We start from the raw sequence: 21,867 nt of genomic DNA, 5'->3' as shown, positions 1-21,867 counted from the left end.
ACTTCCGAAGGTTTCCGAACATTTCCGGGCCATAAACAAATTCCAGTTTGTACCTCCCATAGCTTTTCCAGCAAGTTGTAACAACTTGAAAATATGTAAGTTTAAACTTAAATTTGCGTCATAGCTGTCAAGATGTTATATTAATGCAGACCTAGTAATCTACGAATATTGCCGAATTTTCGGCATCATTGCCTCGTTTTCGTTTCAAACAGCGCAAATATGATCACATGTTAATTAGGCTAATTATAGAAAATCGATAATCAGTAGTGACATGGAAACTCCTTCAGATTTCCCCAGGCGTTGATAATATCAGAAACTCGATGAATGCACAATAACACTAATTAGCGCAAATTAAGTAGCATCTTTAATGCATAAGTATTAGGTATGATTTTTTCTGACAAAGCACAAATATTATCAACGGCTTTCCAGGCTACTCGAACCTAACTGTATACGCCAGTTCGGTAGGTTCATTGATATGACGAATCACGGTTTTCATTGTTTTTCTTATATTATGATATTGATAGTTTGAAATACAGGTGTATATTAAATAACCTAAAATTGAAACAGACAATGTTATTTAGATCAACAAACATAGCAAACAATATGAATAATAATATCATCATATGTCATGTATGTTTTTAAGAAACAGTTACTGAATTTTAGCAATAGTTGAAATGGAAAAAGGTAGATCTATAAAAATATAGAGGTGTTTGTGTGTTAACGTATGACGACTTCTTATTAAAATGATGCTTATTTGTAACAAAAAAAAAAAAACATTCCTGACTTTTTAATTTGATAAGTATTGTACACATTAGAAAACATAGCCTAGTTGTTGTTTTTTTTTCAATGTCAATTCAAGGAAATCCTGTTCCTTTAAACTTTCACATTGTGGAATATTTTGACTTTCTTTCCAAACCTTCATAAAGTGTTACAAAATTTGCCTGTTTTTGTAAGACTGTCAAGAACACATGATGTCCGGACATAGAGTGCAAACAGAAGTATTGAAGAAATTGAAATACATTGTATAGCTTTATCTTTTTATTTTATCAAACCTGGAAATGGAAGGTTTTTGTTTGTCAATGAACAACTGCTATTGACCAAGACTAGATTTTTTTTATCTTTACCTTTAGAACAAAATATAGAAGTGTATTGAACACAAAGTTAATAAATTTTATTTTTGTGCACTGTAAAAGTTGTGACCACATCATTTCTGTGCATTACATAATGCCAACATGTACTTCCCTGACATGAATGGGTTACATCAAGTTTTGAAAATACAAAGCATTGCCCCCACCAGTCCTCTCAGTACTTTGATTTTACACAGGTCTTTTTATAGCAGTGTTTAGACCCATGGGTCAAGATCAGCAAATCCAGCATAGCTTTAATTATGACCTGCTTGAGTTGTTTCTCTTTTTTACAGCTTTTATAAAATATGTTCTTAATGTTACAGTCGGTTCAAAGGCTCTTCAGAGCTTATGTTGTAATGTTGCTTTCTTGCCGACTTTAAATAAAACTTATCTTATCTTATCTTATCTTATCTTATCAGCGGCAAGCTTCAGAAGTTTAGAAGATATTTTGTCTGGCCCCGCAGCTTTGTTAGGTTTGAGCCCCTGTAGTAAAAACACCTTTCTCTATGACGTTAATTATGCCACCTGAGGGGATTTTACTAGATGGCAGGTTGGGATGAGAGGTTTCATCTTCCTTGGATTACAAAGATGAAAATTGTTGGTTTAGTATATCAGTTTTCTTCTTGGATGTGCTGTATGTGATGCTATCTCTCTTCAAAGGAGACGCACCAAAGTTGTCCTTCTTCCTGGATTTGATATAATTCCAGAAGACTTTTGGGTTTACGCGGTCCTCAGCTAACATGGCAGCTACCCAGATAGCAGACATGCGTTGGCCCAAGTGTTCCAACGTTGGCCCAGTGCCATTTTGCTAATTGGCGCAACGTTGGCCCAACGACTGGTATCCTACACCTATCGTTGGCCCTCCATTGGGCCAACAACTGATATCCTACACTCGTCGTTGGTCCTCCATTGGGCCAACAGCAATTTTTCGTCTATCATGGTTGGTCTAACGTTGGGCCAACTCTGTTTCTTTGTTGGCCAAAGTTGGATGCCAACGCTATCCCAACGATTACGAAATTGAAAAAAGACTAAAACTAGCATTATTTAATACGTTTTATTTTCAAATAGTTGTGATTTTGTTAACATTTAACAAAAATAAATCTAACATTTATTTAAAGTTTGTTATATATAAGTTTTATAAATCTAAACATTTTTCTTTTTTCAGTCACTGATTAAATCCTACTAAAGTGAATAACTGTCTGTATATTAACTCATTATATATCCAAGTTCTGTTTGATTGTTTTCTTTTCTCACTGAAGTTGCAGATTTTTATATTTTGAATTTTTCCTGTGCACCACAGTGCTAGGCACTCCATTATTACTCTCTTGAACAGCACCCTGTAAAAAAAATCATAATGTTGATTAAACCATCTACGTCAAATTGATAACAATAACTAAAGAAATGCACATAAACCTCTGGACATAAACTTGCGTAAAATATATGAAATTAATTTTTGTCTGTATTTAACCGAGAATAATATGTTAGAATTAACGAGAATATTAGTCATTTTATTTACAGAATTTAATACTCAACACAAGTGCCATCCGCCAGCTTTAGATATAAGTATTTAACATATGTTCAAGTCACATGTATATTACATGCATACAGGATATAAAAAGAAATTCTCTTTAAGATTCACAACTTTATCAAAAAATATTATAAAAAGAACTTCTACTTACAGTTTATAGCTGGAAGACCGAGTTTTTGTTAAATCTAGACCTAATATTTCATTCACATGTATAATAGTTTCCTTTACTTCACACGTCTATAAAGCTAGAAATATGGCCTAGAGAGTAAAATTAACCACATTTTCTGGGATTTCTTACATAACTCGGGTTAACGAGAGTTCATGTTCTGGAACATTCAACAGATTTATTGTAAACATTTTATGATTGTATAAAATTAGATATGTGTTATAGAGTTAGTAGTTTTTTTTTCATTTTTTTTCAAGCTAGTAGATTTGAAATAGTTCAAAATATCATTACGGCTGCAGATAAGTTTTAAGTTTAATAAGCCCAAATTTAACTGATTACGAATTGGTGCAGAAAAATGTTTCATTATTAATTAAATATTGCATGTTACACCTACACAACGTGTAAACCTGTGGGGGCTTGTGATAAAACAGTGACCTGTAAAATATACAATTATTATATCATTACTTCTAATGGGCCAACGTTGGGCCAACGATGGTTTCTCTGTATAAGTCTTTCCCTGAAAATCAATATCGGGCAAATGCAGAGATATCTGTGACTGAAATTTAAAGTTGGTTCAACGTTGGCCCAACAGCTGTATTTACAATACTTATTAATCATTGTTGGGCCAACAGTGGCCCAACAACGATTATCCTTCGACGGTTTTCCGTCGTTGGCCCAATGACTTTATGTTTACAGGGTACATGTGACTCATGGGCTGCTCTGCAGGCTTTCTGGACTTCACACTTAATTAATTGCTGCATACTTTTCCCAGTCTGAAGGGCAGTTAGACTTCTAAGCTCTCCTGGACCATCGGCGCTTTAATTTAGTTATGCGTCGGATATCTCTGTTTATCCAGGGCTGACTGAGGAAACTTCTTCATCCACTATATGTTGGCAGTCAGTTTTGAAAATATCCCAGATGATGTTAACGTTTTTTGTTAATTCAGTAATAGAGTTTGAAAGTTCTTTGCTTTTCATCTTAATGGTATCTGTGTTGGCTTTGTCCCACATAAATAGTGTGCGCTTTACCGGTTTGCGACGGTTCGCTGGATGGATGGAGTTTGAGATGATTAAGATTTTGTACAAAGTTATTCGTACATGGTAGTTTGGTCGCGTGCGTTTCCGTGGTAGAGCGAGTTGCCTGTTTATCTCGTAAGTTTATTAAAATGTATTGAACAACAAATGAGTGTCAAAAATGGACTATTCTCTGTAAGCACACCATGCCCATGGTCCAGCTAAATGCACCAGTGTGTTGTAAAGAACAATAAATCTCTTCTTCCCGATAAGTAAATGAGAAGCCGGACAGTACGAGTAGCCAGATAGCAATACCAAATGTTGAAATGAAGATTGATAATCTTAAAAAACCCTATTAATCTTTCACTATTGAATTGCGGTAAAGGAAATCAAATGTGTTATCAAATGTTTATTTCATGTTATAACCTCTGCTAGTCCAACACATTTGACATGATCCTAGGAAATATTTATTAATAACATTATTGAGATAGTTTTTTCATAAGAAGTGGCTAGGGGTCTGTTAACCGGATCTCTAGACCTGGAGTCTAGAGGTCCGGTAATAAATATACTTGTACTGTGTGTTAACTGACATGAAAAACTAATTTATTGTTATAAAGTTGCCTTTATTATGCTGTTGTTTTTTTTGTAAACAGCTCTCACTCAGATTGGAGACATAATTATAATTATTGAGTATGAAATTTTGTCGGTGATTTCTGTAAGTCACTGTTATTTACTCCAGGGCTTTTTTCCCCAATAAATCTACCTCTGGTAAAAGGAGGTAATCCCAATTCAAAAAAGTATGTTTTTTTTCCCAAAGTTGAATTTAAAATTCCCAAATTATTATACCTTTTAGGGTTTTTGCTGTTTTAAGATAGTTTTGCTAAATTGTATGTATATTTAGGTAAATTATAATACTGTTGAACTATTACTGAAATGCAATTCATTAATATTTCACACTAAAACAGATTTATGTAGATTTTTGGTAATTTGCAAATTGTCCCAATTAAGACAATTTCCGAGAGCATTTTCCCAATTCCACTGCTGTTGGTGGCATTCCCAAATTGAGGAAAAAAAGGCCTGTACTCTGGCAATAAACGATTTTTGCATTAGCATTAGTTTATTATTTTAATCCTGCAATCCCGAGAAAAACACTAAATTGATAAAAGATAATCTCGTACTACACAGATGGCTAATTACTATTACTAATATATTAAAATCGCAGTGGTGTTTCTCTCGGGATTAAAGGATTATAAATTCTTCTGTTTCCGGTCACTTACAATTTATTTTAAACATTGAAAACAAAACGGGATCATTATCACACCTGTCTTGATTGACAGTCGGGTGTAACTGTTTCAAGTTATCGCAGTTTATAACCCATCTGAGTTATTGCTTAAACTTTCATAACTTGTTTCATTTATCATAAAATATTACAAAGCCCTCCTGTGCCAATTCCTCATTATGAATGAGACTAATGCAATTATTTTTTCGAATCCTTGACCTTTTATCTTTCCAGCTAGGCAGTAAATTTTATTCGCAAGGCTGATAAAGTTTTAGCAAAACGTTTTTAAGCTATAAATCTCTTAATATCCCATTATACTTATCAGGTCATGCTCAGACTAAAAGAGAATTCGATTAACCACAGTTTGCTACTAATTTCACTTTAAAGATCACTTTGTGAGAACAGCAAAAAGACTTTTTTTGAATAACTTACCTGAGTTAACTATATTTTATAACTAATACAGGTTACAAAATGCTTGAAAAAGTAACTGAAATAGGTTACAGAACTTAAAACAGTTACACCCCTGACTGATTGATAAATGAAAGTTTTCATTATTCATGTTGATTGCCGGACCTCTAGACAGCCCTACACATGTTGTCTAGGGGTCCTGTAATCGGACCTCTAGACTCCGGGTCTAGAGGTCCGCTTACCGGATCCCTAGCCACTGCCTTTTTCATATGGGCAATATCCCCACTCGCGCCAAACACTAGAAAGACCAAAATAGTGGAGGAAATTTCTGATGAAATTTTCATCGCTGCCAACACTTTACATGCTATATGTTTAAATGCCGATTATGTCACAAATTAGCCATAAATTCAAATAAAACATACATGTATCAAAAGGGGATTCAATTCCTCATTGATTTATGTAAAAATTATCAAAAAATATCCAAAATTAGAGTTTTCTGGCAGTTAATTAAACCTATGTATTTACTGCAGGGTTCTCCCCAGGATTTTGTTATGGCCGGGCTCTGGAATTATAGCCGGGTACACTTTTTAGCGGTTTATCGCGATATACATATTATTCATTTACCGTATTTTCCCGTATTAACGCCCCCGGGGGCGTTACATTTTCCAAAGAGGGGGCGTTTATTTGAGGTAAAAAAATAAAAAATGAAAATTTTTACAAAACTTAAAAACATCGTTCAAACTAGCTGTAAAGTGTTTCTGTGTTGTTTAATCCCCCCAAAACGTAATTATTTGGCATCCAATTTAATGCAGTGTGTCTTTTATGCATTTAAATACGGTACCTCGTGTATTCCATGTCTGGCTTTTTGACACGCTCGCGACACTACACATTACGTCATGACCCAAACAGCTGTGTACTCCGATAACATTTTCCTTAGTACATGCGGGTAGCTAATTGCGCAATACAAAATGTCAATGGTTTGACACGCTGCTGTGCCTGCTTTTAAATTAAAAGTTCTTAAAACTGCCGAAGAAAAGGGTATATCGTAAACACATTGCTGCAAGTTTGTTTAAAGTCGGCAGGAAGCGTGTGCGCGAGTGGTGTAAAAACAAATCAAAAATGTATTTACCGTTTAATTTTCTGTTACATACCGTACTTAGTACAAATGTTTTGGACTTACGGTACATGGATTGTTTAAAAGTGTGTTTAATTTTTAATACATTGGACTTTAGTACTGTAAATTACTTATTATGTGGACTTATAAAAATGAGGTAGGTGATTTTTTCCCGTTCTTGTTGATTTTTTCCCCTCCAAAATGGGTGGGGGGCGTTAATTAGAGGGGGGGCCTTAATTCGGGAAAATACGGTAAGTAAACTGAGGTGATGAATTATAAGAATAATATGAAACAGCTTCTAAAACTGTAGCATATATATCAAAGGTAGCTTAAGTAAATAAAAAATAAATCAAGAAAAAATCAATATAAGAATCATTATTTAATATTTTCTACTTGATTTTCTTTTTTTAAGTCTGGTTTTAAAGAAAATATGCATTGTGATTTTTTTTTTGCATTAATTGCGTATTTACAGAAGCATAACAATTTTGAGAGGAACTATTTGGTCCTTATACATGTAGTGTCAAATACAATCTCCAATAATTCTGTGTTTCGTGTTTTAGTTGAATCTGCAGCTTATTTCATGAAAGAATATTAAAGTAAAAGTGATTTAATCAAATTATTGATTTTATTTACCCAGTGTACGAAATTCAGATTTGAATCCAATAGCCCGTTCGGGCTACCAGATTAAAAATTTTCCAAGCCCGACACCAATTTCACTAGCCCGAACTTTTAACACCTTAAAATACATAATTTTTGCACCATATAACATCTTGTTTTACAGACATCTCTATGCATGTTTGAAGTAAAAAAAAAGACATACAGTACATGTTTGCCATGTTTTTGAAAAATTTTAACTCGAAATACTCCAGTCCAGATCAGCATCGTCAGAGTCCAAAAGCGTCGGACATGACACTCCTTGCCGAAACGAAATCTAAACTGTTATGCCCGATTTTTTAGGATCCGCACTCGCCAATTACTGCAACTCGGACTGTTGACAATTTGTAAGATGTAATACCGAGTGCTGAATACACATTTACACACATGCTGATAGCATAATTTAAGCTCCGCCTACTGCAGGTACTTGTGAGATTTTCGCGAGAAGTGTGAAAGCTAATCAAATTATCCGTTACGCTAGAGGTGATTGTATTCAGCCAATTAGCGCTGCGGTTACGTCTTTGACACTGTGTTTGATTGTCAACACGTTAGAGTGCAAAAACCAATAATTCCATAAGCGTTTCTCAGTCTGGAAAATCACGATGCAGTACTCGTTTAATTAGCATGTTTTTTTTAAACAAATGAGGAAAATTCGGTAGCCCAGTCGGGCTTTTACCTGTGGAAAATCGGTAGCCCGAGCTGAAATTTGGTAGCCACGGGCTGTCGGACTACCGTGAATTTCGAACACTGTTTACCTTCTCTAATACTATGCATTGACTTATCCAGATTTTTGTCATCCAAAATATCCTGCACTTTAGGTACGATTTTTCCAAATTTTCGCCAATAGCAGTTGCAATTTTGCAAGTTTTGCAGGTAGTTTTATTGAAATAGCCTATCTATTACTTGCTGGATATGGAAAGTACAATATTAATTGTTCGGCATGTTCTACCAGCATCCGTTATTTTTTGGTTGCAACTGAACAGATTTGTCAATTTCTGTCGACCTGTTTCATTTTTTAAATATATGCCAAAATTAATTACATACAATATCAAAATTTGTTTGATATATGAAAGTATTTAAGCCCTATTTATTTCTGCTCAAAACAAAATGTGGTTTGCAAAAAAATGTCGTGCATGAAAAGAAAGTACAATTTGACAGTTGGCGGTAAAATGAGCGGATTGTTTGTAACTCTGTCCGTGACGACGTTCCGCGACTATATCATTATCAAGTTTGCCTCCAGGCATGATTAAAACAGGTAATTATCGACTGGTTATGTTTACAGGTGATATAATGTATACATCAGGGGTGTGGAAATCCCAATATTTTTCACTTGTCCACGGACAAATGAGACTTAAAAATCTACTTGTCCGCAGTCAAAACTTACTTGCCCGGATTTTCAACACTTTAGCATGCAAATAATTCTTTATTTTGGACAAAATCTACAAGTAGTAACAAAAGCAAACATAATAAAGTGTAATACTGTAGCTGTTTCAAAAATTAAGCTTTCGGCACTTTAGGTTGTGTTCGTCCGCGAGGCTGTCGGACATTTAACAGAAATATCTGGAAGACTGCCCATCATGCCATGTAAAATCATGTAAGAAAGCATGAAACATTCTGACTGTTACAGTTAGAAAACATGAAAATTCCTGACTCATACTAGCGAGGTCTTTGTGCTTTGACTGTTGACTTCCATTTTTGTTGGCAGACGAGGTCGTAACAACGAGTTTGTCCAAAACTTTGTGATAATTGTTTACGTTTCCGGTTTCTATTTGCCGAGTGCGTGACATGGAACCAATCAAAACGCAGAGAAAGAGATGCTAAATTTAGACACAGTATGGTTTTCCCAAAACTGGAGAAATCGAGAGGCCCTCGGCGGGTGAAACATCCGTTTTGTATGTCAAATTATTTTATTAACTGCGTAAACTTGAAGCAGTGTTCAGCGTTTCTAAATAATTTTTTCCTTCTTTCATTTCAAACCAGAAAATTTGTGCTTGTCCACGGACAAATGGAATGCAAAAACTCACTTGTCCGCCGTCGAAAAGTCCCGAGTCAGACAAGTCGGACATACGAATTCCACACCCCTGTACATGAAAATTTATATATTAAAATTTTATAGCCGGGCGCTAAGATATTTTAGCCGGGCGCGGCGCCCGGCTGAAAGGGCCTGGGGAGGACCCTGTACTGTACACGATTAATGTTTACCGTGTCTACATGTCAATATGCACAAGGGATAAAACTAATTTATCCTCCATTATTTTGGTCCTTCGAAGTTTTGACTTTTAGGTTGCCCTGTCACAAATATAAAACAATGTGAACGTCAAATTGTTTTGACTATAGCCTCTGCAGGATCCATTTTGATATTGTAATGTTTGTTCCCTTGCTCTACCTGGATCGAGCGCAGTCCAATCCCACAGGATTCTTTAGAAGTTTGATAGAACACAAAAAAATGCTTTATCCCTTTATTACTTTACATTTTGGTACAAATAGGGCAAGAAGTTTTGAAAAATGAAAAAAAAACACATTGTGTTAAAAACAGTTACAAAAAATGTATTGGGAATTTTAACTGCCCAAACTAAAAGTTTTCCTGCTCCGGTATTGAAGGTTATAGGGCAAATGCTGTTTACTTGAATTTGGTGTAAATCAAAATAATCTTCAAAGATATTTTATCAAATTTGCAAATACCTTTGGATGCTAAGATCATTTTTACATTAAACAGTAAAAGAGTATTGATTGAGGTTGTAAGGGGATGAGCAGAATGCTGAGTTTGAGTTGCTTTTGAGGGATTCAAGCAGAAAATATGGAAAAATGCATGGGATCTCATGAAATGCTTGAGTGAGCTCTGCAGGGCTCGACTTTGACTCTGTAGAGCACTTGCCCATGGGGCAGTTACAACTATATTTTTGTCGAGCTCGCTTGTGAGAGCTCGACTAAGTCGCCACTTTTGGCGGTTCGGTGTATGTGCGTGCGTCTTTGCGTGAGTCCATCCGATTTTGTCCGGACCATAACTTTGACATGCATGGACCAATCTTGTTTATATTTGGCATGAATGTTTACCTCAATGAGAAAGCTTGTCATGCCCAAACCCCATGTCCGATCTCAAAGGTCAAGGTCGAAGTTGGAGGTCAAATTGAAATTTGTCCGGAGCATTTCTTCTTCATGCATGGTGGGATTTTGATGTAACTTGGCATGAATGTTCACCATTATGAGTCGGAGTGTCATGCGCAAGAACCAGGTCCCTAGGTCTAAGGTCAAGGTCACATTTGACAGCTGGCGGGCACGACATTCTGCCCGTGGGCATACTTGTTACTTGCTTGTACCCAATATGAAACATGGTGATAAGGTATTGCAGTAGTACAAGATTTTGTTACAAGTATTTCTTGGGATCTAATTGTATTTCACTTGCCCAATGGGTGACTGAGTATGATTTTTAGCCTGCCCGCACTCCACTTTTACCTGCCCCAGGCAATAAGGCAGTCCTTAGGTTGACTAAGGTCGAGTCCTGCTCTGGTGCTCAACTCATTGATACTCAACATACTTGTTTTTGAAATATGAATTTTGTATATGCAATTGAAATACATACATGTATCGATGTTACTGTGATATTGTGATGTCTGTCAGAGAAACACAAGTATCAGCGTTATATTGATCATCCCTTACCAACATAGGTATTTCTAATTTCAGCTTTTGAGATGGATCTTTTTGTTGAAGAGAAAAGTAAAGATTACGATTTAGTTGTAAAAGTTGGGGCTGATTGTATTAGGGCTCACAAGAGTGTGCTCGTAGAACACAGTGAATATTGTAAAGCTCTTTTCTGTGGACAGTATAGGGACTCTTTAAAGAATGAGCTTGATTTGTCTGAAATCGCCAGAAATATTTCAGAAGTCAGAGCTGTTGTGTCTTTCATGTATACAGGTGATATGTTGGTGGACAATGAAAATCTGACTGATATAATGAAGTTGTCCTCTTTTTTGTCAGTGTCTTCGCTCGACAAGTACTTGGTGAAATATCTGCTTGAGGCACTCAGTGTTAAAACTTGCTTGAAATATTACTGTTTGTGCTGGCAGTACGGTTTTAAGGAAGTAGAGAGAAAGGCTGGCATAATGCTTAAAGCAAGATTTCATGACTGTGTCATAAAAGATGAAAATTCATTGAATTTTACACCAGATATGCTAAAGCATGTATTTGATAACAGTTTCCTGAAATTCTGTTCGGGGGCTGGTATTCTTAAATTTATTGCCAAATGGCTTGAAAGGTATCCTGACGAAATTGGGAATGAAATTCCTGACAAAAGTATGGTTGAAGTTTCTACACATATTCTCCATTCTCTTAATAATACTGAAGCACAAAAGAGGCCAAAAATAAACATTCCCAAGCTATCAATTGAAGAAGATCTTGTAAAAATTAAAAAATTGTTGGAAAAAGAACAGAAGATGGTAAAAACTGACGAATTTCTAGATTTATTCAGAAGAACAATGTCTAATTTATACACAGAGCCAGAACTCCCAGAAATGTCTGAAGACAAGAAGAAGAGTACACCTGTACTTGTAACATTGTCATTGAGAGATATGCCTGAGGGAAAGAGATATCTTTTTGAGAAATATGTATATGACTTGTGTGTATACAATCCAGAAACTGGCATTTGGTATCTCCTCACAACATTTAAAAAGAAGGTTTTCAAACAAAATGCTGTCATAAATTTGATGGAGGATGACTTGACGTTAGTGCATGCACGTGGCAAGCTTTACCTAATGGATGGTTATCGGAGAGATATGGCTACGTATGATTACACAAACAGGGTCTGGTACTACTGGGAGGATTTTATATCCGATTTGGTTCTAAATGATGAATTTGAACACCACAGTAATCTTTATCTCACCACTACACCATCAGGTGACATGTACTTAGTTGTGGAAGTTCTTAGGTGGAGAAATGATATAAAGGAGTTTGATGATGTTTATGAGCTACAAGAAAACAACATACTTGATGGGTTCTACTTCATAGCAGCTAGATATGGGAAAGAAGATGAAACATTTCATGAAGTTTTCAGGACCGAAATGATCCCAGTCACTAATAAGGAAATGGAGTTTAATATTGTAGAAATGTCCTACTGTTCATTGAAGGTGAACAAGAAAAATGAGATGATTTTTGTGCAGACTCTAAATAGGGATAATAATGTTGCAGTGCTTTTTGATCTTAAAGAAGATGCTCCATGTAAAACAATACCTTTTAAGATTGAGAAGGAATACTGGTCATTGCCCACATGCATTTTGGAAGACGAGGATAAATTTGTGGTGATAGGTGAAGATTACAGGAAAGATGAGATGTTTGTTCTTTTTGAGTGTCAGTACGGATCAAATGATTTGAACTTTGAGACTTATCATGGTGATATATCTTATATTCACTCCTCTGAAAAATTTAAGGTACAAAATCGTAGTACTAAAACGGTTGCTGGAAAAGAGTCGTTATGGCATATTGAAAAGCTATTGGATGATGTATCGGTGTGCAGACAAGTAGCATTCAAAGGAGAGCCTTCTGTAGTAGATCACACACCACCACCATTTACAAGCATAATCTCTGCTCACGAAATGGATTTCCCGATTGATGTTTTGGAAAAATTAAATCCCATAACAGATCTTCTGCTATATGGAAAATAATTTTTAGACAAATCGTGATGTCTAGGGTTATGGCATCTTTTAAGAATGGCATTTAGAAATCTTGTGGAAAAGTGAAGTTTTTGTGACACTGGAGAAAAACTTGAGTGTCTGTTTCATTAAAAGATACATGTGTTTGCACTGAAGCTATTCATATTTGTATACAGTATAATGTGCAAGTCCTTATTTATGTTTAGATACAGACTTGAATCATAAAAACTGTACTGCATATTCAGATATTTGACATGGGCTGTTTCTACAGTTTTCACCAGTGTCAGTAATATCATCATAATCATTATCATTGCTATGTTGAAAATGAAAATGTTTGTTCAGTGATATTCATGTGCAGTTACTGTGTTTTAACCAGTGTTTCAGGTTGAGCTAGTAGTATAGGTGGATGGTCTTTTGTCCATTGTCCACAATTTACATAAAATGTCATTGAAACTACTGGTCAGAATTATACCAGACTTTGTCTGTAGCAGTCTGGCAAGGTTTTCTCTCAAGTTTGTTTCAGAGGCAGCTAGAGCTGAAAATAGAAAAACCTTTCATTGACTTATTCTCAGGAATTGTCTGATGGATTTTCATCAAACTCAGGGCCTCCGCTGCCGATCGCCAATGTCGCCATTTGCGATAATTTTAAGAATTTGGCGCTAAATTTTGCGAACTGGCGAAAATAAGTGGCGCATAGTTTTTTTCCTCTGCATTTGTTTTTTCCGTAGTGATATAAGCGGCCCAAGATTTGGTTCCCGATACACATGTTTACCTAGACGCTGGTAGTGAATAAAATCGATAACCAGTCTAGGCGGTGTATTTGACAATTCGACTATTGAAGTTGGTTGGAACCTTGAGAAGATAATTGTGTAATAATGTGTGAATTGAAGATTAATCAGTAATCAAAACATCTGCCAGCTTGTATGTTTGACCTCTGCCGAGAATTCACCAAAATTAATGCCAATTACGGTGTACTTTATGTGTTGCGATTTTTTTACAAAAAAAAGATTGTCATGTTTGTGCAAAGAAGTATAAAATATTATTATTATTAAATTATTTTTTATAGCTCTTTGGACTGACGAATTTTAAATAAGTACGAAAGATACATCTAATTTGTTACTTTTTTGCAAGATAATTTTTGATTCCTCAGTTTTCATAAAAGATTTTAACGATGGATCCGAAAATTAAAACACATCGGCCTCAATTTGCATCCTGGACCTGGTTAATTTCTTTGAAATTGAAATGTTCAGAAACTGGATGATATCACTTGCTATCGTGGCTTCTTAAAAATCATTAGAAGAGTGTTTAACTTGACCTTTTAGAATAGAAAAAAATCCGAATTTTCCTTTCTGAAAATAAATGAGTCCTGAAATATTGGTAATTCTGACATGGATAGATATGAAATGATTTGTGTCATTTTTTATCCAACTATAAACTGGATTTACTTCTACAATAAACTAATACACCTTCAAAAGTTGTTATTATTCCTAATGAAATTATTTACAATATTTTATTTCTCTATGCACACTATGACAGCCAACTAAAAGAAATAAAAGTGGCTCAGAACTTTGGCTCAAAAATGGCTCTAAAGTGGCTCCAACTTTTTCAAATTGGCGAAAAGGTTGGCGACAAGTATGAAAAACCCAGAGGAGGCCCTGAAACTTAATCTGTAGCATTGTTACACACTCTTCCAAATTTATTCAAACAGAAACACTTGGCCCCTTTTTGGGGCTGTAAAAACATAAGATGGAAATCTCTTTGAGCAGCTTCTCCTCATGTGCCGCTTGATGGAGCTTCATCAAACATCGTCTGTAGCATTATAATGAGGTCTTGAGGAGGCCTCTAGTGCTCAAAATAGAAATAACCTTTAAACAACTCCTCATTAACAACTTGATGGATCTTCATCAGGCTTGGTCTGTAGCATTATTATAAAGCCCTCTCCCAATTTTATTCAGGTGGAGGGGCTTGGTCTCTTTTAGGGGCAGCTAGAGCTAAAAATAGAAATACATTTAAATGACTTCTTCCTATGAGCGACTTTATGATCCTCATCAGACTTAATCTGTAGCATCATTATAAGTCCTCTCCAATTTTTTTTTCAAACAGCAATGGATACCTTTCAGGGGCTGCTGGAGCTAAGAATAGAAATACTTTTGAACAACTCATGAACCATTTGATGGATCTTCATTAAGCTTGATCTGTATGTCATTGTATTCTTTTTAGGTCCTCTCCCAATTTCATTCAAATGGGAGCACTGACAGCCCCTTTTAGGGGCCACTAAAGTATAAAAAAGAAGTACAAATTGGGAGCTCCAAAGCAACTATTTCACTCAAATCTCAGTCTAGCTCAAACACAGACCTTTAAGCAACTTTTTCTCATGAACCACTTGATGGATCTTCATCAAACATATTTTGTAAATTGTAGGATCATTATGAGGTCCTATCCAATATTTGTTCAAATAGAGCACTTAGGGCTCTTTAAGGGGCCACAAGAAGTAGAAACAGAAATACCTTTAAACAGCTTTCTCTTATAAACTCTTTGATAGATTTACATCAAACTTTGTCTATAGTAGTATTTTAAGTCCCTCTCCAGGCCTTTTTTTATGCTGATTTTAGGGCCGAAATTCGGCCCCATTCCCCAATCTAAAAAGTATACTTTTTTCCCCACCTTGGCCAAAAATTCCCCATGCAAAAAAAAATGAAATTAGTTTTCATTTTCAATCCTGATTTTAACAACTTTTCAGCAAATATATTCCTCCAAACAATGATTTTGCGACGTAAATTTCCCCTCCAAAAGGGACCTGGTACCCTTCCCCAAATTTACAAAAAAGGGCTGCTCTCCCATTTAGAGGCTGCTAGAGCTAAAGATAAAAATACATTTAAGTAACTTAATCTCATTTACCAATTGATGATCTTGATCAAACTGGATTTATTGCATCATTATAAGGGCCTCCCCAAAATTCCTTCAAATGGAGTTGCTAGACCTCTTGTGGGGGTCACTAGAACTAGAAATAGGGGGAAAAAACTTTATTAAAGTTTAATGAAACATTTTATTGTTCTTCTTGAAACTTTGTCTGTAACATCATTATTAGGTCCTCTCCAAATTTGTTCACCTGGGCCACTGTAGCTAAAAATAGACATATCTTACTTCTCATAAACTACTTTATGGGTCTTGATCAAACTTGGTCTGTGGCATCAATGTAAGTTCCTCTGCCACATGACATTGTGTTCTAAATGGGGGTGCTTTGTCCCTTTTATGGGTTGCTAGTCTAGAGCTAAAAAATAGAAATGTTATACATTTAAACAAATTCATTTCGTGAACCATTTCATGGATCTTCATCAAACTTGGTCTGTTGCATTATTATAAGGTTCTCTTCACCATTTTTTTTAGCTCACCTGTCACAAAGTGACAAGGTGAGCTTTTGTGATCGCGCGGTGTCCGTCCGTGCGTGCGTGCGTCCGTAAACTTTTTGCTTGTGACCACTCTAGAGGTCACATTTTTCATGGGATCTTTATGAAAGTTGGTCAGAATGTTCATCTTGATGATATCTAGGTCAAGTTCGAAACTGGGTTTAGTGCCATCAAAAACTAGGTCAGTAGGTCTAAAAATAGAAAAACCTTGTGACCTCTCTAGAGGCCATATATTTCACAAGATCTTCATGAAAATTGGTCAGAATGTTCACCTTGATGATATCTAGGTCAAGTTCGAAACTGGGTCACGTGCCATCAAAAACTAGGTCAGTAGGTCTAAAAATAGAAAAACCTTGTGACCTCTCTAGAGGCCATATATTTCACAAGATCTTCATGAAAATTGGTCAGAACGTTCACCTTGATGATATCTAGGTCAGGTTCGAAACTGGGTCACGTGCCATCAAAAACTAGGTCAGTAGGTCAAATAATAGAAAAACCTTGTGACCTCTCTAAAGGCCATATTTTTCATGGGATCTGTATGAAAGTTGGTCTGAATGTTCATCTTGATGATATCTAGGTCAAGTTCGAAACTGGGTCACGTGCAGTCAAAAACTAGGTCAGTAGGTCTAAAAATAGAAAAACCTTGTGACCTCTCTAGAGGCCATATATTTCATGAGATCTTCATGAAAATTGGTCAGAATGTTCACCTTGATGATATCTAGGTCAAGTTCGAAAGTGGGTCACGTGCCGTCAAAAACTAGGTCAGTAGGTCTTAAAATAGAAAAACCTTGTGACCTCTCTAGAGGCCATATATTTCACAAGATCTTCATGAAAATTGGTCAGAATGTTCACCTTGATGATATCTAGGTCAAGTTCGAAACTGGGTCACGTGCCATAAAAACTAGGTCAGTAGGTCTAAAAATAGAAAAACCTTGTGACCTCTCTAGAGGCCATATATTTCACAAGATCTTCATGAAAATTGGTCAGAACGTTCACCTTGATGATATCTAGGTCAAGTTCAAAACTGGGTCACGTGCCGTCAAAAACTAGGTCAGTAGGTCAAATAATAGAAAAACCTTGTGACCTCTCTAAAGGCCATATTTTTCATGGGATCTGTATGAAAGTTGGTCTGAATGTTCATCTTGATGATATCTAGGTCAGATTCGAAACTGGGTCATGTGCAGTCAAAAACTAGGTCAGTAGGTCTAAAAATAGAAAAACCTTGTGACCTCTCTAGAGGCAATATATTTCATGAGATCTTCATGAAAATTGGTCAGAATGTTCACCTTGATGATATCTAGGTCAAGTTCGAAAGTGGGTCACGTGCCATCAAAAACTAGGTCAGTAGGTCAAATAATAGAAAAACCTTGTGACCTCTCTAGAGGCCATATTTTTCATGGGATCTGTATGAAAGTTGGTCTGAATGTTCATCTTGATGATATCTAGGTCAAGTTCGAAAGTGGGTCACGTGCCTTCAAAAACTAGGTCAGTAGGTCAAATAATAGAAAAACCTTGTGACCTCTCTAAAGGCCATATTTTTCATTGAATCTGTATGAAAATTGGTCTGAATGTTCATCTTGATGATATCTAGGTCATGTTCGAAACAGGGTCATGTGCGATCAAAAACTAGGTCAGTAGGTCTAAAAATAGAAAAACCTTGTGACCTCTCTAGAGGCCATACTTGTGAATGGATCTCCATAAAAATTGGTCAGAATGTTCACCTTGATGATATCTAGGTCAAGTTTGAAACTGGGTCATGGCCATAAAAAACTAGGTCAGTAGGTCAAATAATAAAAAACCTTGTGACCTCTGTAGAGGCCATACTTTTCATGGGATCTGTATGAAAGTTGGTCTGAATGTTCAGCTTGATGATATCTAGGTTGAAGTTCGAAACTGGGTCAACTGCGGTCAAAAACTAGGTCAGTAGATCTAAAATTATTAAAATCTTTTGACCTCTCTAGAGGCCATATTTTTCAATGGATCTTCATGAAAATTGATCTGAATGTTCACCTTGATGATATCTAGGTCAGTTTCGAAACTGGGTCATGTGCTGTCAAAAACTAGGCCAGTAGGTATAAAAATAGAAAAACCTTGTGACCTCTCTAGAGGCCATATTTTTCATGAGATATTCATGAAAATTAGTGAGAATGTTCACCTTGGTGATATCTAGGTAAAGTTCAAAACAGGGTAACGTACCTTCGAAAACTAGGTCAATAGGTCAAATAATAGAAAAACCATGTGACCTCTCTAGAGACTATATTTTTCAATGGATCTTCATGAAAATTGGTCAGATTTTTTATCTTGATAATATCTAGGTCAAGTTCAAAACTGGGTCACAAGCTCAAAAACTAGGTCACTATGTCAAATAATAGAAAAAACGATGTCATACTCAAAACTGGGTCATGTGGGAAGAGGTGAGTGATTCAGGACCATCATGGTCTTCTTGTTTCCAGATGAGGGCGTTTGGCCCCTGAATTGCTAGAGCAAGAAATAGAAATATCTTTAAATTACTTATTCTCATTGACTGCAGAGTGGATCTTCATGAAACCTGGTCTTTAGCATCATTGTAAGATCCTCTCCCAAATTTGTTGAAATGATGGCACTTGGCCCCGTTTTAGGGGCCACTTGATTGTAATAAACACATTTGTTACCATTCATGATTAAGTGTATCATACATAATATTCAGGGTCAAACAGTCAAGGTCAGGTGAGCAACTTAGGACCACTGTGGCCCTCTTGTTAAATTTATATATTTGGGTTAGCCAAGAGAATCTTTCACATTCATGGGAAAATGGTACAGCTGGGTTGTTGAAGGTCAGATTTTATATCCAGTGCTTGCCCCTTCCAGAAAGAATTTCTACATGGCTCATTCCTTGTTAAAGGCACAAAAAAGAAAGAAAATTTTTAGGTATAAGGAAATTAATGCCATTTTTCTTAGAAGGGTTTGAAACTTAATTGCTGACAGATAATATGTTACGGAAACACATGAGAATTAGTTTTTAGCACACCTGAGCAATGCTCAGGTGCGTTGTTGTGATCGCTCGATGTCGGGCGTCTGTCGTCTGTCAACATTTAGCTTGTGTATGCGATAGAGGCTGTATTTTTCAACTGATCTTCATAAAATTTGGTCTGAATGATTACATTGTACCTTGAAATCTAGGCCAAATTCAAAAATGGGTCATCTGGGGTCAAAAACTACAAAAATGTAGGTCACTAGGTCAAATCAAAGAAAAACCTTGTGCATGCAATGGAGGCTGTATTTTTCAATTGATCTTCATGAAATTTGGTCAGAATGATTGCCTTGATAAAGTCTAGGTCGAGTTCGAATATGGGTCATCTTTGGTTAAAAAGTAAGTCACTAGGTCAAACCATAGAAAAACCTTGTGTATGTGATAGAGGCTGTATTTTTCAATTGATCTTCATGAAATTTAGTCAGAATGATTGCCCTAATAAATTCTAGGTCGAATTTGAATATGGGTCATCTGGAGTCAAAAACTAGGTCACCAGGTCAAATCAAAGAAAAACCTTGTGTATGCGATAGTTGCTGTATTTTTCAATTGATCTTTATGAAATTTGGTCAGAATGATTGCCTTGGTGAAATCTAGGTCATGTTCTAATATGGGTCATCTGGGTTCAAAAAGTAGGTCACTAGGTCAAATCAAAGAAAAACCTTTTGTATGAGATAGAAGCTGTATTTTTCAATAGATCTTCATAAAATTTGTTTAGAACGATTGCCTTGAAGAAATCTAGGTTGAGTTCGAATATGGATCATCTGGGATTAAAAAGTAGGTCACTAAGTCAAATCAAAGAAAAACTTTGTGTATGCGATAGAGGCTGTATTTTTCAATTGATCTTCATAAAATTTGGTCAGAATGATTGCATTGATGAAATCTAGGTCAGATTTGAATATGGATCATCTGGCTTCAAAAGCTAGGGCACTAGATCATATCAAAGAAAATACTTGTTTAAACTCAAGAGACCACATATTTGGTGCAGTCCTAATGAAAATTGGCCAGAATATTTGTTTCCATGAAATCACAAGGTCAAACATGTTTACACTGTTATGGTATGTTTCTTAGGTGAGCAACCTAGGGCCATCTTGGCCCTCTTGTTTTTACTAATTTTTACACTGAAATTTGGAAAGCATTTTTAACTCTTTACTCGAGGTAAATATCTATAGTTACCGTTGTTAAATACATATTCTTGTGTGGTGTACCGTATTTTGGTGCATATAGGTCGCACTTTTTCTACCCATTTTACTGCCTGAAAAAGTTCCTGCGACCTATACGACAGAACATTGCCAGCATTATTTTTTTTCAGGCCAATTTTCTGACCGTAGCTCTCGCAAAATTATGTGCATTTGTTACAAACGAACAAAATGGATAAAAAGTATCAATATTGGCTGCTTTTCAACCAGTAGCGGTTATTTTCAATAAAATATATTGTAAATAACCCATACAGACTATTGAAATTACGAATGACTTTAATTTAATGATGTTTTTGAAGTTTGAATTACGTTAGTTTCTACTTTCATTTTACTGGACGCTATGACAGGTACATGTACTCCGGGTTGGATAAAATCCGGACAGATCCGTCCTCCATTCCAAACATTGTTTATACTAATTCTTAGCGTAATAAAAAGATATTTTTTTACTTTTAATTTTTATATAATAAAAAAAAAAAAAAGCTCCAAAAAGAGATATTTTGTTAATATTTTTACTCAGAATAAAAAAACCGCGGTTAATTACATGACGCGGAAAGGTGTTGATAATTGCTGTGCAAACAATTCACACTTTAACTTGCATAATTGCAGAATGTAAACACAAACCGACTGCTGCCAATTAGTGTCAAAAAGCCGCATTTCTTTGATTTGTAGTACAGTCTATTACCGATACTACTGTTGGTACGAAACGGTTGGGATCGAAAATAACACTGTGCGATTTCCACCAGTCAGGTTCTGATAATGATTCAGTTCGTGGCAGCAATATGGACGCCGCCATAACTTTTTTGCCGGTAAAAATCCGAAATTTAACTGCGACTAATACGCTAGAACTTCAATTTTCCGACCATTTCCAGGGCAAAAATTAGATGCGTACTATACATTACCGCGACATATACACACCAAAATATGGTATTGTTAAAGACAGCGAGACAGTTTTTATTGCTGCGGCGGGCCAGGCTTGAATCCCGACTATGGCATATTTTTTTACTTGATGTTGCATTTTTAAGATAGTTTAGAAACAAAAACTCATATTCTACTGTTCATTGTATGACAAAACTTCAGTTTTAAAAGAAAGATCTTTTTTTGCGAAAATTTTGAGGTCAGTGCCTTAAATAGCAAATAACTGTAGTAAATGGTTGGAGACAGATACCCAGATGGCTTCTCCAGGCATTATTCCAGGTAGGGGTAGACACCCAGGTAGAACCACAGACCTTTTGCTAGCCAGCTTGATAGCTTGCTCTCATGAAAGAATGGACTGTCAGAGCCATGTTAGATTCTGTTTACCTGCAGTAGTGGTTGATGGTATGA

At 35.9% G+C, this 21,867-nt stretch overlaps 1 protein-coding gene across 1 annotated transcript; it reads left to right on the top strand.

Annotated features, from left to right (window-relative positions):
- The first annotated feature begins 3,909 nt into the window (after positions 1-3,909).
- LOC123550491 (uncharacterized) lies at positions 3,910-21,602 on the top strand. The gene is made up of 2 exons (XM_053545912.1): positions 3,910-3,972; positions 10,971-21,602. Exon 2 carries the CDS (start codon positions 10,979-10,981, stop codon positions 12,941-12,943), a length of 1,965 nt encoding a protein of 654 aa, XP_053401887.1. The 5' UTR covers positions 3,910-3,972; positions 10,971-10,978; the 3' UTR covers positions 12,944-21,602.
- The last annotated feature ends 265 nt before the right edge of the window (positions 21,603-21,867 follow it).

Source organism: Mercenaria mercenaria, chromosome 6 (genome assembly GCF_021730395.1).
Source record: "Mercenaria mercenaria strain notata chromosome 6, MADL_Memer_1, whole genome shotgun sequence".
Lineage (NCBI taxonomy): Eukaryota > Metazoa > Mollusca > Bivalvia > Venerida > Veneridae > Mercenaria > Mercenaria mercenaria.
Note: the sequence above shows the minus strand (reverse complement) of the source record. Positions and strands in the feature narration are given on the sequence as shown.

Coding starts and splice junctions, on each gene's coding strand:
- LOC123550491 (XM_053545912.1), top strand. CDS start 10,979: ATGGATCTTTTTGTTGAAGAGAAAAGTAAAGATTACGATTTAGTTGTA.